Source organism: Blennius ocellaris, assembly GCF_963422515.1.
Source record: "Blennius ocellaris genome assembly, contig: SCAFFOLD_189, whole genome shotgun sequence".
Taxonomy (NCBI): domain Eukaryota; kingdom Metazoa; phylum Chordata; class Actinopteri; order Blenniiformes; family Blenniidae; genus Blennius; species Blennius ocellaris.
Window position 1 is genome coordinate 32,692 of NW_027662164.1, and position 20,637 is coordinate 53,328.

The 20,637-nt window shown below is 43.9% G+C and overlaps 1 protein-coding gene across 1 annotated transcript in view; it reads right to left on the reverse strand.

The window, feature by feature from the left end:
* Positions 1-3,532: 3,532 nt before the first annotated feature.
* The window catches only part of LOC308148189 (LIM domain-binding protein 2-like), a gene marked incomplete at both ends in the record, with an annotated part of 29,377 nt that continues 12,272 nt past the window's right edge, over positions 3,533-20,637 (reverse strand). The window contains 6 exons of the mRNA XM_080521634.1: positions 3,533-3,574; positions 4,872-5,016; positions 6,948-7,002; positions 10,348-10,471; positions 14,336-14,419; positions 20,086-20,208. Coding sequence (XP_080377760.1) covers positions 3,533-3,574; positions 4,872-5,016; positions 6,948-7,002; positions 10,348-10,471; positions 14,336-14,419; positions 20,086-20,208 — 573 coding nt within the window. The remainder of the gene's footprint in view (positions 3,575-4,871; positions 5,017-6,947; positions 7,003-10,347; positions 10,472-14,335; positions 14,420-20,085; positions 20,209-20,637) is intronic.

Below are 20,637 nucleotides of genomic sequence, written 5' to 3' on the forward strand. Positions count from 1 at the left end.
CTTCAAGCTTGTTTTCACAGACGGCTGATTGCATGTTTGGCGCTTGACTTAATCAGCGCTGTGATGAAACGAGCTGCACCGGGTTAAACTATCCACTCATCACGTTTATAATGAGGCACCCAATACCAGACTCTGTAACACGAGGAGATAGAGAGATAGATAGATAGATAGATAGATAGATAGATAGATAGATAGATAGATAGATAGATAGATAGATAGATAGATAGATAGATAGATAGATAGATAGATAGATAGATAGATAGATAGATAGATAGATGATAGATAGATAATTACTTCATTCATCCCCGAAGGGAAATTGTCTTGTTGCAGCAATCTGGTACATACGAATATTATAAAATACAATAGAATAGAAATAAAAGTAAAAAATATAAATATACTTAGAAACAAGCAGGAGATCAAAGCAAGATAATAAATAGCAAGGTGCAGTGGCAGAGCCATTAGAAGTAGGCATTATATAATAATAATAATAATAATACAGATAATAACAATGTGTAATAGTGTATAATACTTGTGTATAGTACTACTAATAATGGTAGCAATAATATAACAATAACAATATATATATATATATATATATATATATATATATATATATCAGTAATAATAATAATAATAATAATAATAATACCAATAGTAATAGTGTACTTGCACATGTATAAATATATGTATATGTACATGCAGTATGCAATATGAAATATATGATATAATATAAGTATCTACAGAATCTCTCTTTTCTTCTACCTTAATATGTGTAAATAAAATAGTAGAAAACAGCTGGATATTAAGAGTCTTGTTTTTGTTGAGCTGAAAACATGAAGACAGCGGAAAAACACTTGATTTAAGTGTTTTTAAAATATGAGGGAATCGTATGTAATGTGTTTCTTTAGTGAAGTGAAGGAAAAACCCAAACCTTTAGTTCAAGCTCAGGTTTGATATTGGTATATTAATTGTATTTGTGACGAGCAGAAAGTGTTTCTTCCAGCCGGATGATGAACAGATTCAGTCTTCCTGCACAACATCTGGAATTCAATCCGCCGTCTTGCAGGCGCCGGACGCCACGACACACACTGGCTTTTTGGTTTCTACAGTTTTTTTTCCTCCAATGTTTGAGGAGTGGAACTATTATGTAAAAAAAAAAAAGAAAAAAAGAAAGAAAAGAGAAAGTGACACTGAGGTCCTGAGTCTGAGTCTATAAATACTGACGGATCAACTCCTTGACTTGTTTGTTGTTCAAATCCTCGCTTCAGAGCCAAGCCTTGTAAATGTAATTCTCAGATGACCTGTGTGTGTGTGTGTGTGTGTGTGTGTGTGTGTGTGTGTGTGTGTGTGTGTGTGTGTGTGTGTGTGTGTGTGTGTGTGTGTAACAATGAGGAATGAGGTGTAGAAAAAGACCTTCTGAGTAAAAAAGCTTCTTTCCTTCCCGCCACTGGAGGTCAGTGTTGCTCACACCATCACCACCCACCCTCTCCATCACCACCACCACCCCCCACCACCCCTCCAGCCTCTGGCAGCCCCCCCCTCCCTCCCCCCCCTCCCCGTGTGAGGGTCCACTACTTATTGTTATTGGGCTCACGTAGGCTTGTGTTCAGCCACAACCAACAACTTCTCAGACAAAGACAGCAGGCGAGCAACATATGTAACCCGCGTGTTTAAGAGGCGTGTGAACGCTGCTGGCACGTGTGTGTGTGTGTGTGTGTGTGTGTGTGTGTGTGTGTGTGTGTGTGTGTGTGTGTGTGTGTGTGTGTGTGTGTGTGTGGGTGGGGAGATGGAAGTGATGGGGGAGGAGGAGCTGGAGGAGGGATGGAGTGATGGGGGGATGGAGAGGAGCGGCGGTGAGAGGAGAGAGTGTGCGTGTAGAGGTGGAGGGTGGAGGAGGAGGATGGTGAAGGTGGAGGATGGAGGATGAAGGTGGAGGGTGGAGGAGGATGATGATGATGAAGGTGGAGGATGGAGGATGAAGGTGGAGGGTGCAGGGTGGAGGATGAGGTGGAGGAGGATGATGATGATGAAGGTGGAGGATGAATGTGGAGGATGGAGGTGGAGGTGGAGGATGAAGGTGGGGGATGGAGGTGGAGGTGGAGGTGGAGGGTGTATACAGATATTGGTGATAATGAGAGCTGGCACGGAGCCATGCTGCCTTCCAGAGGGAAAGCAATTTGTGTGTGTGTGTGTGTGTGTGTGTGTGTGTGTGTGTGTGGTTTAAAAGTATAAAGCGTCTGATTTGTTTCTTACGTGAGAAATAAAGCAGCGGCTGGTCTCCCAGTGCAGCTTTTATTATGTTTATTATCTTTTATTATTCTTATAAGTTTCTTCATGACGACGTTTCTATTTTGTTTAAACTTCTCGGTAGAAAAATTTACTTTTGACACGTGAATAAAAACTGTAAGAACATTAAAAACACAACGTTCTGCTGTGTTGTGTTGTTGACGTTTAATAAATTAAAATAGGGCTTATTTTAGCCATATAATTAAATAGAATAATAGAACAGTAATTGTATTTATTAGAATTGATTTTGAACAGCGGCGTCTGTTTTTATAAACGTAAAGTCATATTCAGTGTATATTTCTACCAATGACATGGACATATTGTGTATAATAAATGACAGTAGTCATCAATAACAATATGCAATGTTGAATAATTTACAAATGACTTAAAAAAAATAAAACAAACATGATTTATTTGAGTTTCATTCGATGAGATTTGACTGTATATTTTGTATTTTACATATTTATACAGGAAGATCATGTAAGAACACATTCTGGTTAAAACGCTACATTTTTAAACGTTATATTAAATCATTCATGTCTTTTAATTCATACTTTTTTATTTGTTTAACCAGGCAGCCACAATAAAACGAGAAAGAAAATTATCCAAATTATTTTCAAAAATAAACTCAAATCGATTTGAAGCAATTTACACAATCTGATATGTGAAATTGAAAGCGGGTTATTTTTTCACTTTAATTGTGAATTCAGAGGCAAAAACAACATTTGATGAAAATAGTAACAATTATATTTCATCCATGGAATTATTTTTATTAGTATTATAAAACTATAAAGGTTAATAAGAGTCTGTCGACGGTCATGGTTTGAACCAGAACTTTTCAAAATGACACAATCCAAATTAAAATATGAGTGTATATGTAAATACTGAGTTTTATTCTACTATTGCAGATTTCTAGAATAAAGCAGTAGAATAATACAGAATGTAATAATACTAATATTAATAACACTAGAATCTACATTTCAACATGTTTTTTTCAAGGTTAATGATTTTTCAGTATTTTGATTTTCATTGTTTTCAGTTCATTCTAAGCTTTTATTTCACAAATTAAAGCTACACAGTGACTTAATTCTGAAAGTCACAGAAGTGAGGTGAATATAAAAGTGACCTTGCAGCGTCCGTCCTGAGCTGAACTCACCTTCAGTCTCTAAATCCTCTCAGTTTGACTCCTGTCGCCTGCCTTGCTCAAGGGCGTTCTCAGAGAGAGGGTGGCGTGTCGCTCTCCCCTCTACGTGCTCCCCGTGGCTCTGAGGGTCAAACCTCCTGCAGGCTGCAGCCACCGTGCAGGTCAGAGGTCACAGAGGTCAGCCAGAGGTCAAGTGTTTCTTTTAAACAACTTTACTCAGAAGGGGGCGACGCCACGCAACCTGCAGCCGAGGGACACTAGTTGATGTCTAAACACAGCTCCTCTTGGACGACTTGGTTTTTCCTGAACTCGGGTCCCAGAGCGGGGAAATTCTAAAACCCCGGCATCTTCTCCCAATAAATACTGGGGGGGGGGGGGGGGGGGGGGGGGGGTCAAAAGTCTTCCACAGGACAGAACTTCTCCTCATCTTTAACATGAGCTACTGCTGGTGTTGCTACCTGGACTAGCTAGCGAGCGACACTTGTTTTAGTGGATCTTCCATCCTGGATCTTTATGTTGTCTCCAGAGGGAGACCTCTCCAAGATGGCGGCGCCGGAGCTACGAGCAGGTGACCTCTCCAAGATGGCAGCAATGGAGGCACGAGCAGGTGACCTCTCCAAGATGGCAGCAATGGAGGCACGAGCAGGTGACCTCTCCAGATGGCGGCTGGAGCCACGAGCAGGTGACCTCTCCAAGATGGCGGCGCGGAGCCACGGGGCGCTGATCGGACGTGCAGCAACTAGTGTTTATATCTACGTTTATGAGCAGGAATCTACTTCTAAAGTTCTATGTGTTCATGTTTTCTTCTGTGTTTTTGGTGTGTTTGCTGAGTCACAGCGCCCCTACAGGCCTGGCTTGTGTACTACATGTGTACTACAGGTGTACTACAGGTGCACTACATGTGTACTACAGGTGCACTACATGTGTAGTACAGGTGTGCTACATGTGTACTACATGTGTACTACAGGTGGACTACATGTGTACTACAGGTGTACTACATGTGTACTACATGTGTACTACATGTGTACTACATGCCCAGAAGCCTCGTCTTCATGTCTTCTTCTGCATTTTTGGTGTGTTTGGTGAGTCACAGCGCCCCTACAGGCCTGGCATGTGTACTACATGGTGTACTACAGGTGTACATGTGTACTACAGGTGTACTACAGGTGTACATGTGTACTACAGGTGTACTACATGTGTACTACAGGTGTACTACAGGTGTACATGTGTACTACAGGTGTACTACAGGTGTACTACATGCCCTGAAGCCTGGTGTGGAGGCGTGTGGGAGCGTTTTTTGGAGAAGGCTGATGGTTTTGTCTCGCCATGTGGGCGTGGCCTCCCTCCTCCACCCTCCTCCACCCACCCAGTCCTCCTACAGGGGAAACCACCACTGGACGCCACAGAAGCAAGAGAAGAGTGGAGCGATGCTTACAGGTACCTGACTGGAGAGGCTGAAGTTGGTGGCCGGGCTGCGCTTCTTGCCGGCGGCGGCGCCGGCGCTGCTGTTGGCGCTGCTGGCCGAGTTCTTCCGTTTCCTCCTCTTCGTGGTCGTCTGGCGGGCGGGCTCGGCTTTGGCACGACCAGAACACAGAAACAAGGCCAAGAGCATAACGCATACAGACGGGGGGGGGGAGGTGTGGTCACACACACACACACACACACACACGACGGTACAACATGCTTGGTTTGCGGCGGCGGCGTTCACGAGTACGAGAAGAAACAGAAAATAAAAATAAAAGGAAACACTTCGTGTGCACGACGGAACGTCGTCCAGATACGCAGGAGTACGAGAAGAAACAGAAAAGATGCTCAACAAACTGCAGAAACACGACGATCTGCTGAAATCGATCCAGCGAAAACCAAAAAGAGCAAACATGACAAACAGCAGCAGACGTTTCCTCGCTTCAATCTGCTTTTTCACAATCGTGAACTCATTTACGTTTCCGTGGAGCGACGGAGCGTCGTGCACACGAAGTGTTTCCTTTTATTTTTATTTTCCTGTTTCTTCTCGTACTCATGCATGTCTGGGAGACGTGAACGGTACGAGAAGAAACATAAAAATAAAAATAAAAGGAAACACTTCCTGTGCACGACACTCCATGTGAATGAGTTCACGATTGTGAAAAAGCAGATTGAAGCTGCCGAGGAAACGTCTGCTGCTGTTTATCATGTTTGCTCTTTTTGGTTTTCACTGATTTCAGCAGATCGTCGTGTTTCTGCAGTTTGTGAGCGTCTTTTCTGTTTCTTCTCGTACTCGTTCACGTCTAACAGATATGCACGAGTATGAGAAGAAGCAGAAAAATAAAAATGAAAAAGAAACACTTCCTGTGCACGACACTCCGTCGCTCCACGGAAACGTAAATGAGTTCACGATTGTGAAAAAGCAGATTGAAGCTGCCGAGGAAACGTCTGCTGCTGTTTATCATGTTTGCTCTTTTTGGTTTTCGCTGGATCGATTTCAGCAGATCGTCGTGTTTTCTGCAGTTTGTTGAGCATCTTTTTACTTTTAACCCTTCGTGGGCCACATTATTCCCCCCCCTCCCCCCCTAATTACAGAACAGGGGAGGAATAGTTGGGTCAGAACGCCGTCATGCAGGATTTCTGGATTTTCACAAATCAACGTCTGTTTTGATGAAACGACGTGTAAAATAAGTAATGTTTCACGTGAGAATCACAACGTAGAGCAGAACGTAGAGCAGAACATAGAGCAGAACGTAGAGCAGAACATAGAACAGAACATAGAGCAGAACATAGAGCAGAACATAGAGCAGAACATAGAACAGAACATAGAACAGAACATAGAGCAGAACATAGAGCAGAACGTAGAGCAGAACATAGAGCAGAACGTAGAGCAGAATGTAGAGCAGAACGTAGAGCAGAACATAGAGCAGAACATAGAGCAGAAGGTAGAGCAGAACATAGAGCAGAACGTAGAGCAGAACGTAGAGCAGAACATAGAGCAGAACGTAGAGCAGAACATAGAGCAGAACATAGAGCAGAACATAGAACAGAACATAGAGCAGAACATAGAGCAGAACGTAGAGCAGAACATAGAGCAGAACGTAGAGCAGAACATAGAGCAGAACATAGAGCAGAAGGTAGAGCAGAACATAGAGCAGAACGTAGAGCAGAACGTAGAGCAGAACATAGAGCAGAACGTAGAGCAGAACATAGAGCAGAACATAGAGCAGAGCATAGAGCAGAACGTAGAGCAGGACATAGAGCAGAACATAGAATCACGACATAGAGCAGAACATAGAGCAGAATGTAGAGCAGAACATAGAGCAGAACATAGAGCAGAACATAGAACAGCATGTCAGTGTGCTAGTCTGCATGCGTTCAACACAACGAGAGCATTTGCAGGTCGTTTCCTCCAACATGCAGTAAAGTAAAGTTGCAGTAAAGTAAAGTTGCAGTAAAATAAAGTTGCACGGCGAACATGCATCTGCAGACGTTCCACTTCCTGCAGACATTCCACTTCCTGCAACGAGCGGCGCCACGAGAGAGAAGATACCTTTTTTTGTGATTGGTGGGAAATATTTCCGTTTTGAAGTTCTGAGGGTGTCCAGCTGAAACGGGAGCCAAACGTCAGGGTTCGTCTTCACACAGCAAGGAAACAACAGACACAAACGAGCAGACGATCCAGACCACACGCCGCCAAATAAGAGACGTTCTCCCGCCCGCTCGCCGTCGTTAAATAGATATGAAACGTTGACAACAGGTTAAACGGAGATCTTAGTGTTTCAGCAAATAATTCATGTGGAGCATAATTAATTAATATTACATTTGTTAGGAAACATTATTCCTTTTAATCTGGAGAGAGAGAGAGAGAGAGAGAGAGAGGGAGAGGGAGAGGGAGAGAGACAGACAGAGACAGAGAGAGAGAGAGAGAGAGAGAGAGAGAGAGAGAGAGAGACAGAGAGGGAGAGAGAGAGAGACAGAGAGAGAGAGAGAGAGGGAGATGTCTGGAAAATGAAATAAAGGGACAAACTTTCATATTCAGTTGAACTCGTCATACAAACAAAAACTATAAATCACAAAACGAGTTTTTTTCTCCTGATCTCTTCTTTTCTTTCACATTTTGACGTGTAGAAAAAACAAAAGAGGCTTTTTGTCTCTGTGAGAATTTCACTTTTCATCCGACTGATTTTCCTCCGATGCTGAACTGCTGAGTGCTCATCTCTTATTCTGGAAATCTGGATGGTTGTTATGGTGACTGTCAAAATAAAACTACCTTGTTAGAGTGTTATTATGGTGACTATCAAAATAAAACTACAAAGTTGGATTGTTATTATTGTGACTATCAAAATAAGACTACAAAGTTGGATTGTTATTATGGTGACTATCAAAATAAAACTACAAAATTTGATGATTATTATGACTATCAAAATAAAACTACAAAGTTGGATTGTTATTATGGTGACTATCAAAATAAAACTACAAAATTTTATGATTATTATGACTATCAAAATAAGACTACAAAGTTGGATTGCTATTATGGTGACTATCAAAATAAAACTACAAAGTTGGATTGTTATTATGGTGACTATCAAAATAAAACTAGAATCACTAGAATCACTTCTATTTCCACCAAAAGTTCTTATTGGAGCATAAACGTTCCGGCGGCTTCGGGTTCCAACCTGGAGAAGAATGGCAGGAAGAGGAGGGGAAGGAAGAGGAGCTGCTGGACCTTCAGAGTAAAGTCATGACAGAACTGCAGAGGCTGGACCTTCAGAATAAAGTCATGACCGAACTGCAGAGGCTGGACCTTCAGAATAAAGTCATGACAGAGCTGCAGAGGTTGGACCTTCAGAATAAAGTCATGACAGAACTGCAGAGGTTGGACCTTCAGAATAAAGTCATGACTGAACTGCAGAGGCTGGACCTTCAGAATAAAGTCATGACAGAGCTGCAGAGGTTGGCCCTTCAGAATAAAGTCCAACAGGAGTTACTATCAAGCTGCAATTAACCAGCGATACAAGAGTCATTTTTCCAGGAGACTTAATATTCATAAAATGCCGTCCATGTTTTTTCACCTCCTCTTTTCTTTGAAGCCGGTGGTGGACGGGGGGGGGGTGGGACCCCGGGGGGACAGTGGGAGGAGGGGGGGGGGGGGGGGGACGGCAGGGAGCCGCCGGATCGCCCACTTTGATTACACTCTTAATTAAAGTTACAACAGGTCTGAGTCAAAGGCTTTTCTGACTGCTGTTGGTTTTTAAAGACGTCTCGTCACGCTTCGCTGAGCATTGCTGCAATTTGCAGCCGCCCTGATTTGTCCCAACAAAAAAAAAAAAAAAGAAAGAAAGAAAGTGGGCTCCCTCTCTCTCTCTCTCTCTCTGGCTTTAATTTAAACCTGCTACTTTTTAGAAACCAGCCTGCAAAGCATCAATGGCAGAGCTGAGCGGCGGCGGTGAGACTGGCGAGGTTTGAGATTCAACAAGCGGCGCCGGTTAATTCCACGTACCTGACGGGCAAAACATATTTCAGGGATTAAGACGTATAATGACACATTTGGGATCATCAGCGACGCAAAGAAAGCAGAATGTGAGTGGGAAGGAAGAGACACGAGTCCCAGCGAGCCAAGCCGCCGTAGATATGAAACACTAGAAGCCTCAGGGCGCCGCCGGCGGCGCCATCTTGGAGAGGTCTCCCTCTGGAGCTCAACATGAAGATCCAGGCTGGAAGATCCACTAAAACATGTGTAGCTCGCTTGCTAGTCCACGTAGTAACACCAGTAATAGCTTATGTTAAAGCTGAGGAGAAGCTCTATGCCGTTGAAGACCCCCCCCCAATAATCTTTCCATAAGGTTTCCACAGGACAGACTGTTTCCTCAGCTTTAACATGAGGTGTTTATGGTGTTGCTACGTGGACTAGCAAGCGAGCTACACATGTTTTAGTGGATCTTCATGTTGGAGACCTCTCCAAGATGGCGGCGCTGGAGCCACGAGCAGGAGACCTCTCCAAGATGGCGGCTCTGGAGCCACGAGCAGGAGACCTCTCCAAGATGGCGGCTCTGGAGCCACGCTGCATCAACAGGCTGTGGGGCGTCTAGTGTTTCTATCCAGGGAAGCGACAGCAGGGAGGCGGCGTGTGACAGGAAGTGAGCGAGTGTAAAGTGGAGAACAGGAAGTGACTGGCTCTTCCTGTGGCTCCAGACTGGACGTGACCCCCCCTGACCCCCATTGTGTCCTCGGCTGCACTGGAATGTCGATGGCAGCCGATTCGTCCACGGTTTCGCTGGAGCGCCTGGTGGAGGCGGGCGGGGGCGACGGTGGGGGCGGGGGTGGGGATGGGGGGGGGGGGGGGGGGGGTCGCCTTCTCAAGGTCGGTGGTTCGATTCCCATCAAAGTGACGCCACAGGGGCTGAGCATGGCGGCGTCACGTTTCAGAGAAGTTTCACATTAAAACGGCAGCGTTTAGAAGATGATGTCTGTTTCCATGGCAACAGCAGAAACGCTGAAAATGATGTAGTTTCCATGTTGGGACACTGAGTGGCGCCGAACATGAACGCTGGGAGAACGGACTGTCAAAATAAAACTACCTTGATGGATTGTTTTATTTTGATAGTCAGTGGACTATCAAAATAAAACCAGGAGAATCTGGACGGGAGGAAACAGACGGACACCCGGGGGTTTACACCCGTTTCTCACCTTCTCACTTGAATACCAGTACTGGTAGCAATAAAAGTAGTGGTATCAGTACCAGTAGCAATACCAGTAACAATACCAGTACCAGTACTGATACCAGTACCCATATTGATACAGGTACCAGTACCAGTATCAGTACGGATGCCAGTAGCAGTACCAGTACTAGTACCAGTACCGGTACCAGTATGGATGCCAGAACCAGTATAGATACAGGTACCAGTACCAGTACCAGTGTACCCCCCCCCCCAGTGGGTGTGGTGTGTTACCTGGAGGGGCCACCATCCGCTGCCACTTCTGGAAGAGGCAGGTCTTCAGACAGTCCCGGGGACTGAGGTTGTAGGTCTTGTGTCGGGACATGAGCTCCTGCATGGGCTCCAGGATGACACAGAGCTGGGGACAGAACCAGGACCAGGACCACGTCAGCACCGGACCAGGACCAGAACCACGTCAGCACCGGACCAGGACCAGAACCACGTCAGCACCGGACCAGGACCAGAACCACGTCACCACCGGACCAGAACCAGAACCAGGACCACGTCACCACATGACCAGAACCAGAACCAGAACCACGTCACCACAGGACCAGAACCAGAATCAGGACCACGTCACCACAGGACCAGGACCACGTCACCACCGAACCAGAACCAGGACCACGTCACCACAGGACCAGAACCAGAACCAGGACCACGTCACCACAGGACCAGGACCATGTCCCCACAGGACCAGGACCAGAGACATGAAGTGGATCTGCTTCTTATAACTACGACAATAAAGTCACTTAAAAAAACAGTTTAAAGACAAAGTGCTGGAGAAAAGACGGACGTTTTATTGTGAAAGGGCTCGGTGGAGCCGCTCCCTCACTCTGACCTTCCAACATGTCAACACTAAAGAGCAACGTTCCGTCTGGAGGAACCGGGTCATCCTGTCATCTTCAATACTGCAGGATCCTCTGGACCAGATAGCATCTGGACCAGATAACATCTGGACCAGACAACATCTGGACCACATCAGGAGCTGGGCGGACCAGTTCAATACTTCCTCCAACAGAACCAAACCTTTATTTGTGTTTTACATCAACTGATCAGAAATCAGATTTGGACGTGCTCTATGGTGGTTCAGGACTCACGGTAATACCAGTACCAGGTAATACCAGTACCAGGCAATACCAGTACCAGTACCAGCACCAGTACCAGAACCAGAACCAGTAGCAATACCGGTACCAGTACAGGTACCGGTACCAGTACCAGTATTGATACCAGTACCAGTACAAGTAGCAGTACCAGAACCAGTACCAGTGTAGAAGCAGTGAAGCGGAGGGAATTTCTACACTTTATCCACTTCCTGTGTGAAGCGGAGGGAATTTCTACACTTTATCCACTTCCTGTGTGAAGAGGAGGGAATTTCTACACTTTATCCACTTCCTGTGTGAAGAGGAGGGAATTTCTACACTTTATCCACTTCCTGTGTGAAGAGGAGGGAATTTCTACACTTTATCCACTTCCTGTGTGAAGAGGAGGGAATTTCTACACTTTATCCACTTCCTGTGTGAAGAGGAGGGAATTTCTACACTTTGTCCACTTCCTGTGTGAAGAGGAGGGAATTTCTACACTTTATCCACTTCCTGTTTGAAGAGGAGGGAATTTCTACACTTTATCCACTTCCTGTTTGAAGAGGAGGGAATTTCTGCACTTTATCCACTTCCTGTGTGAAGAGGAGGGAATTTCTGCACTTTATCCACTTCCTGTTTGAAGAGGAGGGAATTTCTGCACTTTATCCACTTCCTGTGTGAAGAGGAGGGAATTTCTACACTTTATCCACTTCCTGTGTGAAGCGGCGGGAATTTCTACACTTTATCCACTTCCTGTGTGAAGAGGAGGGAATTTCTACACTTTATCCACTTCCTGTGTGAAGAGGAGGGAATTTCTACACTTTATCCACTTCCTGTGTGAAGAGGAGGGAATTTCTACACTTTATCCACTTCCTGTGTGAAGCGGCGGGAATTTCTACACTTTATCCACTTCCTGTGTGAAGAGGAGGGAATTTCTACACTTTATCCACTTTCTGTGTGAAGAGGAGGGAATTTCTACACTTTATCCACTTCCTGTGTGAAGAGGAGGGAATTTCTACACTTTATCCACTTCCTGTGTGAAGCGGCGGGAATTTCTACACTTTATCCACTTCCTGTGTGAAGAGGAGGGAATTTCTACACTTTATCCACTTCCTGTGTGAAGAGGAGGGAATTTCTACACTTTATTCACTTCCTGTGTGAAGAGGAGGGAATTTCTACACTTTATCCACTTCCTGTGTGAAGAGGAGGGAATTTCTGCACTTTATCCACTTCCTGTGTGAAGAGGAGGGAATTTCTGCACTTTATCCACTTCCTGTGTGAAGAGGAGGGAATTTCTGCACTTTATCCACTTCCTGTGTGAAGAGGAGGGAATTTCTACACTTTATCCACTTCCTGTGTGAAGAGGAGGGAATTTCTACACTTTATCCACTTCCTGTGTGAAGAGGAGGGAATTTCTACACTTTATCCACTTCCTGTGTGAAGAGGAGGGAATTTCTGCACTTTATCCACTTCCTGTGTGAAACGGCGGGAATTTCTACACTTTATTCACTTCCTGTGTGAAGAGGAGGGAATTTCTACACTTTATCCACTTCCTGTGTGAAGAGGAGGGAATTTCTACACTTTATCCACTTCCTGTGTGAAGAGGAGGGAATTTCTACACTTTATTCACTTCCTGTGTGAAGAGGAGGGAATTTTTACACTTTATCCACTTCCTGTGTGAAGAGGAGGGAATTTCTACACTTTATCCACTTCCTGTGTGAAGCGGAGGGAATTTCTACACTTTATCCACTTCCTGTGTGAAACGGCGGGAATTTCTACACTTTATCCACTTCCTGTGTGAAGCGGAGGGAACTTCTACACTTTATCCACTTCCTGTGTGAAGCGGAGGGAATTTCTACACTTTATCCACTTCCTGTTTGAAGCGGAGGGAACTTCTACACTTTATCCACTTCCTGTGTGAAGCGGAGGGAATTTCTACACTTTATCCACTTCCTGTTTGAAGCGGAGGGAATTTCTACACTTTATCCACTTCCTGTGTGAAGCGGAGGGAATTTCTACACTTTATCCACTTCCTGTGTGAAGCGGAGGGAATTTCTACACTTTATCCACTTCCTGTGTGAAGAGGAGGGAATTTCTACACTTTATCCACTTCCTGTGTGAAGCGGAGGGAATTTCTACACTTTATCCACTTCCTGTGTGAAGCGGAGGGAATTTCTACACTTTATCCACTTCCTGTTTGAAGCGGAGGGAATTTCTACACTTTATCCACTTCCTGTGTGAAGCGGCGGCGCCTGAATCCACTGTGTGTAATTACAGATACTTGAATTATGTGTTTTCTCTTTCAGCCGGTTCCTGTATGGAAAATCATTGTTATAGAAAAACAAAACCCCCACCGTTCCCCTGGACCCCCCCTCCTCCCCCCCCCCCCCCCCCTTCCCTTGGACCCTCCCCCCCCCCTCGCCTTTCTTCACTGGGTTATTATAGCAGTGGAGGCGTCGTTCCCTGATTCCTGCGCCATTTCACAATTATGAGTCTCAACAGGGAGCGTTCATTAATGCTATGCTAATTTTCTGTATCCAATTAATTTCTCTCTCTCGCTCTCTCTCTCTCTCTCTCTCTCTCTCTCTCTCTTCTTCCTCCCATTAGGAACTCGGCGCTGTCACTCAGCGGCGGCGCTGGAAACACAAACAGCCCCGTGAAATAATCACTAATATATTCGCGGCTTCTTCCTTCCCGCCAGCGAGGGTCAGAGGCAGCAGCACGTATAGCGCAGTCTCTTCTTTTTGCTTTTTTGTTTTTGTTTTGTTTTGACGCCACACACTTTGGAAATTATACACTCAAGTTTCAAAGACCCGGGAATCTCAGGCACGTCTGGTCTGTACATTAGAATAAAAAAAAAAAAGCAGCTTGAGCTAGAAATAAGAACATTTATATACAATATAATGGAGGACGGGGAAAAAACAAGAGTAGAAAACAATGTCTGGGAATAAAAACGACTCAAAAGTTTCGTCTTCCTGCTGAAAGGGAAACGTAAACTTTACGTTTCTACGTGTTTAAATGGCGGGAACATGAATATTTAACACACACACACACACACGCGCACACACACACACACACACACACACACACACACACACACACACACACACACACACACACACACACACACACACACCAGGACTCACCCTGAGGTAGTTGAGGGTGAAGTTGGTCAATCCCATTCGCGTGATGTTTTTGGACAGTTGTTCCAGCACCTGAGGGTCTTGAGCCTGAAGCAGAACCACAACAACCTTTAGACATTTTAACACACACACACACACACACACACACACACACACACACACACACACACACACACACACACACACACACACACACACACACACACACACACACACACACACACACACACACACACACACACACACACACACACACAGACGCAGCATTTCTATATTTCTACGTTTGCATTCCGCTGAATTCCACACAACTAATTATCTGCCACCAATTAGGCGCAGTGGCGCCGGTTGGTTTTTCACAATCAAGGCCGTCACAGCCTGCAGCCATGAGCGCCGCCGCTTCACGCCGCCGCCGCCGCGCCGCCACGCCGCCGTCAACCTGATTAGAAGTATTTCAGGCTTTCATTTCACACTGCGCTGTCAATTTGTGGGTTAATTAATCAATATTACTTTGCTATTTCGTTTAAATTTCCATTATTATTATTGTTGTTTCTAATCTGGACTGGATTTGCTGATGGTGCTAATTGAACGTGCAAGTTTGTGAAAAAAATTAATAAATAAAAAAAATAGAGCAGCGACGTAAAAGCGACGTCTGCACACGGTGACGTGGGCACGGAAAATTGATTAAAAAATAATTATTACATCTCTGGGGTCGAGCTTCGTGTGTCGGAGAGAAGACTGAATTTTCTAAATAAATAATAAAGAGCAACGTCGTCTGCAGGAAAATGATTCTGTTTGTTCACGACTCCTGGAAGAAACCAGTCGCCTCCGCCTGCTATGGAGGAAAACTCCTCCACCCTCAGGGTGGAGCAAGTCCATCACCATGACCTGGGGATTTATTTTGACAGTCACTGTAATAACAGTCTAGCTTGGTGGTTTTATTTTGACAGTCACCGTAATAACAGTCCAATTTAGTACTTTTATTTTGACATTCAGCATAATAACAATCCAGCTTGGTGGTTTTATTTTGACAGTTACCATAATAACAATCCAGCTTGGTGGTTTTATTTTGACAGTCACTGTAATAACAATCCAACTTGGTGGTTTTATTTTGACAGTCACCGTAATAACAGTCCAATTTAGTACTTTTATTTTGACATTCAGCATAATAACAATCCAGCTTGGTGGTTTTATTTTGACAGTCACCATAAAAACAATCCAGCTTGGTGGTTTTATTTTGACAGTCATCATAATAACAATCCAGCTTGGTGGTTTTATTTTGACAGTCACCATAATAACAATCCAGCTTGGTGGTTTTATTTTGACAGTCACCAAAATAACAATCCAGCTTGGTGGTTTTATTTTGACGGTCACCATAATAACAATCCAACTTGGTTGTTTTATTTTGACAGTCATCATAATAACAATCCAGCTTGGTGGTTTTATTTTGACAGTCACCATAATAACAATCCAGCTTGGTGGTTTTATTTTGACAGTCACATAATAACAGTCCAGCTGTGTGGTTTTATTTTGACGGTCACCATAATAACAATCCAACTTGGTTGTTTTATTTTGACAGTCATCATAATAACAATCCAGCTTGGTGGTTTTATTTTGACAGTCACCATAATAACAATCCAGCTTGGTGGTTTTATTTTGACAGTCACATAATAACAGTCCAGCTGTGTGGTTTTATTTTGACAGTCACCGTAATAACAATCCAACATGGTACTTTAATTTTGACAGTCACATAATAACAGTCCAGCTGTGTGGTTTTATTTTGACAGTCACCATAATAACAGTCCAGCTTGGTACTTTTATTTTGACATAATTTCACATAATAACTGGTCCACCAGAACGATTCCGTGTTTTTGCTCCTGGTTTTCTGTTGTGAATCAAAGACGATTCACTGAAACATCAAAGCGATTCACTCGTTTCCCAAAAAGCTTTGATGACTGACGATCCTGCAGGAGACGAGCTGCTTCAATAAAATGTATTTAGAACGATGGCGGAGGGCCGATCGGAGGTTCTACCGCCGACTGTCACGTCGAGGTTCTACCGCCGACTGTCACGTTGAGGTTCTACCGCCGACTGTCACGTCGAGGTTCTACCGCCGACTGTCACGTCGAGGTTCTACCGCCGACTGTCACGTCGCAGCAACACGACCCCAGAGCGATGAGCTCACACACCCGTCAATCAATCAGCCGTCAATCAATCCGCCGCCGCCACACCAAAATAACTCTGCCGTCTTTAGAAGAGGAGCTGAGAGACAGTTTGTGAATCTGCCCCCAGTGGACGGAACCGGAACTGCAGCGCAGGTTCAATTATGGAATATAATTAAATAGAATCAATAAAAACAATCTAATTTGTATCTATCTATTTATCTCAGTATGAGGAGCATTTAATTTAATATTTTTCTACTTATTTTATATAACATTATAAAACATTATTCTTTTCTTTATTTTTTTACGTGCAGATAAATAAAGTTTCCTCATTTATTCATATTTGATGATTAAATCCATCTTGTCTTCTATCAAATTAAGTCTTTAGCAGATAAGTCTATTTTCTTTCATACTAATTTAAAGGTATTGAAAACAGGCCATTGCTACGAGACGCCGACGTTCGGGAAGTAATCAGATTACTGGACAAGTTTTGCAGAAATTCTGTTAATTTTTAAATGATCAGTCCTGAAATTTGAACATGAAAACCATTAAAAACGTTGAATAAATACAGTCGCTGCGCCGCCTCCGCACGTTACATCGGTTGCTTAGCAACAAGATGTCATCAACCTGCACGTCGACGTGTGTGAATTGTGACTTTAGTGAGATTTGACTCACTGTTCTTCACTTCTCTTCTCCATTAAAACTCAATACGTTTTTTTTTTTATAAACCTAAAAGACGTTTAGCACAAAATGCAGCTGAAACCATCAGAGACAACTTTAAAATCTGATCGGGTTTATTTTTGTAACATTGGTTTTATGTTCAGACGATGTCGATCAACGTTTAGGTCGAATTTACACTTTTAAAACCGATTCTACTTTGGACAAACGAAGTTTTAACGACGACGTCCAGTGGAGAAGACGAGGTCAGTGAGGCGACGAAGGGTTAACGACACTCTGACTCCGCCTCCTCGCGACTGGAGGCGGCGGCGTTACTTCCTCCGAGTGTTTCTGCTTTCATTAGGCCAGGCAGCCATCAAACCACCTCACACACACACACACACACACACACACACACACACACACACACACACACACACACACACACACACACACACACACACACACAGCATCCTGCGCTCCAGGAATTACAGAGAAAACCCACCGGGGCCAATTTATTGGGGAAAGAAATTCATATGAAGATTTGCTCAAAAAAAAGAAAAAGAAAAGAAAAGACAAAAAATTTTTTTGAAATAGAACAAACTGGAAGAAGAAGCTATGTGCCCCCCCCACACACACACACACACACACACACACACACACACACACACACACACACACACACACACACACACACACACACACACCCTTCATTAAACCAACACATTTTTACCACAACAGGTCCTGAAGAAGAAGAAACACTTTATCTATTATGAGTGAATATTTTATAACCAGAGGCCATTAAATATTGAACAAACTGTATTTTATTGTGGCGGAACTTAACCGACAAATACAACTTTCTGTAAAAATAGCTACATTTAAGGCCTCGTTGACGCGACGACGTTCAACAACAACTGTCAAAATAAAACCACCAACTTTGATTGTTAGTACAGTGACTGTCAAAATAAAAGTACTAAATTGGATTGTTATTATGGTGACTGTCAAAATAAAACCACCAAGTTGGATCGTTATTACAGTGACTGTCAAAATAAAAGTACTAAATTGGATTGTTATTATGGCGACTGTCACAATAAAAGTACCAAGTTGAACTGATATTATGTGACTGTCAAAATAAAACCACCAAGCCGTATTGTTATTATGGTGACGTCAAAATAAAACCACCAAGTTGGATCGTTACTACAGTGACTGTCAAAATAAAAGTACTAAATTGGATTGTGATTATGGTGCCTGTCAAAATAAAAGTACCAAATTGGACTGTTATAATGGTGACTGTCAAAATAAAAGTCCATCAGAACATGGGAGTCATGACACCCTGGAGGAAAGTGATCGGCTCTACTGAGCATGTGCAGAACTACTGGTATTTTCAACTCCGCAGGAAACGGAAGTGAACTGAAGGTTTAATTAAAATACAATAATGTACACATAGGATATTGTACATATCATCTTTTTTTTTAACAATAAAAATCAAACTGAATTATTGTCATTTATAATGTTTCTACATTGTAAATGTGCTTTTATTTGTTGTAGGCAGGAAGGAACCCTCCTGCTTCCTGTTTCCTTCGACTGAAGTGGTGCAGCGCCACCACATGGCCGTTACTGGAATTAAGCACATTATTCATTCAACCTTGTTTTTTTACTTCCCTTTCTTTCTTGCTGCTTTTTTATTTATTTATTTATTTATTTATTAATTTTTTCGGGGGTCTTTGATGTCTGCAAATAAATTGCTTTGGAAACTCGCTCGCAAAAACTGCTTTGTCGGCGTTTACATTTCATGTCCTCATGAATAGTGGAGCAAAAGTGTCCCGACGGAGGACATGGACCCACACCGGAGACCAGGTCCGTCCAAAACGTCCCTCCTGCCTCCTTACCTAGGGACCTTACCTGAAACCCCTCGATGACATCACGGGGTTCAGGAAAGGTGTTAGGAGGCTTCCTAAAGGAGTTAAGGAAAGGTGTTAGGAAGCTTCCTAAAGGAGTTAAGGAAAGGTGTTAGGAGGCTTCCTAAAGGAGTTAGGAGGCTTCCTAAAGGAGTTAAAGAAAGGTGTTAGGAAGCTTCCTAAAGGTGTTAGGAGGCTTCATAAAGGAGATAGGAAAGGTGTTAGGAGGCTTCCTAAAGGAGTTAATGAAAGGTGTTAGGAGGCTTCCTAAAGGAGTTAAAGAAAGGTGTTAGGAAGCTTCCTAAAGGTGTTAGGAGGCTTCCTAAAGGAGATAGGAAAGGTGTTAGGAGGCTTCCTAAAGGAGTTAATGAAAGGTGTTAGGAGACTTCCTAAAGGAGTTAAAGAAAGGTGTTAGGAAGCTTCCTAAAGGTGTTAGGAGGCTTCCTAAAGGAGTTAATGAAAGGTGTTAGGAGGCTTCCTAAAGGAGTTAAAGAAAGGTGTTAGGAAGATTCCTAAAGGTGTTAGGAGGCTTCCTAAAGGAGATAGGAAAGGTGTTAGGAGGCTTCCTAAAGGAGTTAATGAAAGGTGTTAGGAGACTTCCTAAAGGAGTTAAGGAAAGGTGTTAGGAGACTTCCTAAAGGAGTTAAGGAAAGGTATTAGGAGTCTTCCTAAAGGAGTTAGGAAAGGTGTTAGGAGGCTTCCTAAAGTAGTTAGGAGGCTTCCTAAAGGAGTTAAGGAAAGGTGTTAGGAGGCTTCCTAAAGGAGTTAGGAAAGGTGTTAGGAATTGTGGGCCAGCATCAGCTGGTCTCCTTTCGTAAAGGAAGCATCGGTGTTTCCTAGGCTAAAGGAAAGGAAGCATTGAGCCTCCTTTCCTCTGTCCTCATCATGGCCGCCACAATAAACCTTCGCTGCTTCAGTGAAAGTCGACGGAGACTCAGGAGGGACATTTTGGACGTACCCACATTGTTTTTATTGATCTGATTTTTAATTTTCTTTTTTGGGGGGGGGGGGTGTGTCTCGTGTTGATGATGTCACTCACGTGCATGGCGAGGATGCTGCGGGGGATGAGCTCCCGGTACTGCCGGATGGTAAAGTGCCACGTCTTGATCCTCATCAGGTCGTCGAAGGCGAACTCCAGTATCAAGCGTCCCTCCGTGCAAACCTGGACAGAGGTCACATGGTCAGGTGTCTCTGAGGGGCGCCGTTAGCCCCTCCCCCTCACCCCCCCCCCCCCCCACCGCGCCCCCGACGTCGGCTGATTGGGAAACAGAGAAGAAGAAATCAGTCTTTATTGGCGGCCGTGACTTCAATTTGAGGAGGAGAAGAAGAATGCTGGAAGAGTTTTGCGTCTCTCTTTCTCTCTCTCTCTCTCTCTCTGTCTCTCTCTCTGTCTCTCTCTCTCTCTCTTTCTCTCTCTCTCTGTCTCTCTCTCTCTGTCTCTCTCTCTCTCTCTCTTTCTCTCTCTGTCTCTCTCTCTCTCTCTCTGTCACTCTCTCTCTCTTTCTCTCTCTCTCTCTCTCTCTCTCTCTCTCTCTCTCTCTCTGTATCTCCCTGTCTCTCTCTATCTCCCTGTCTCTCTCTCTCTCTCTCT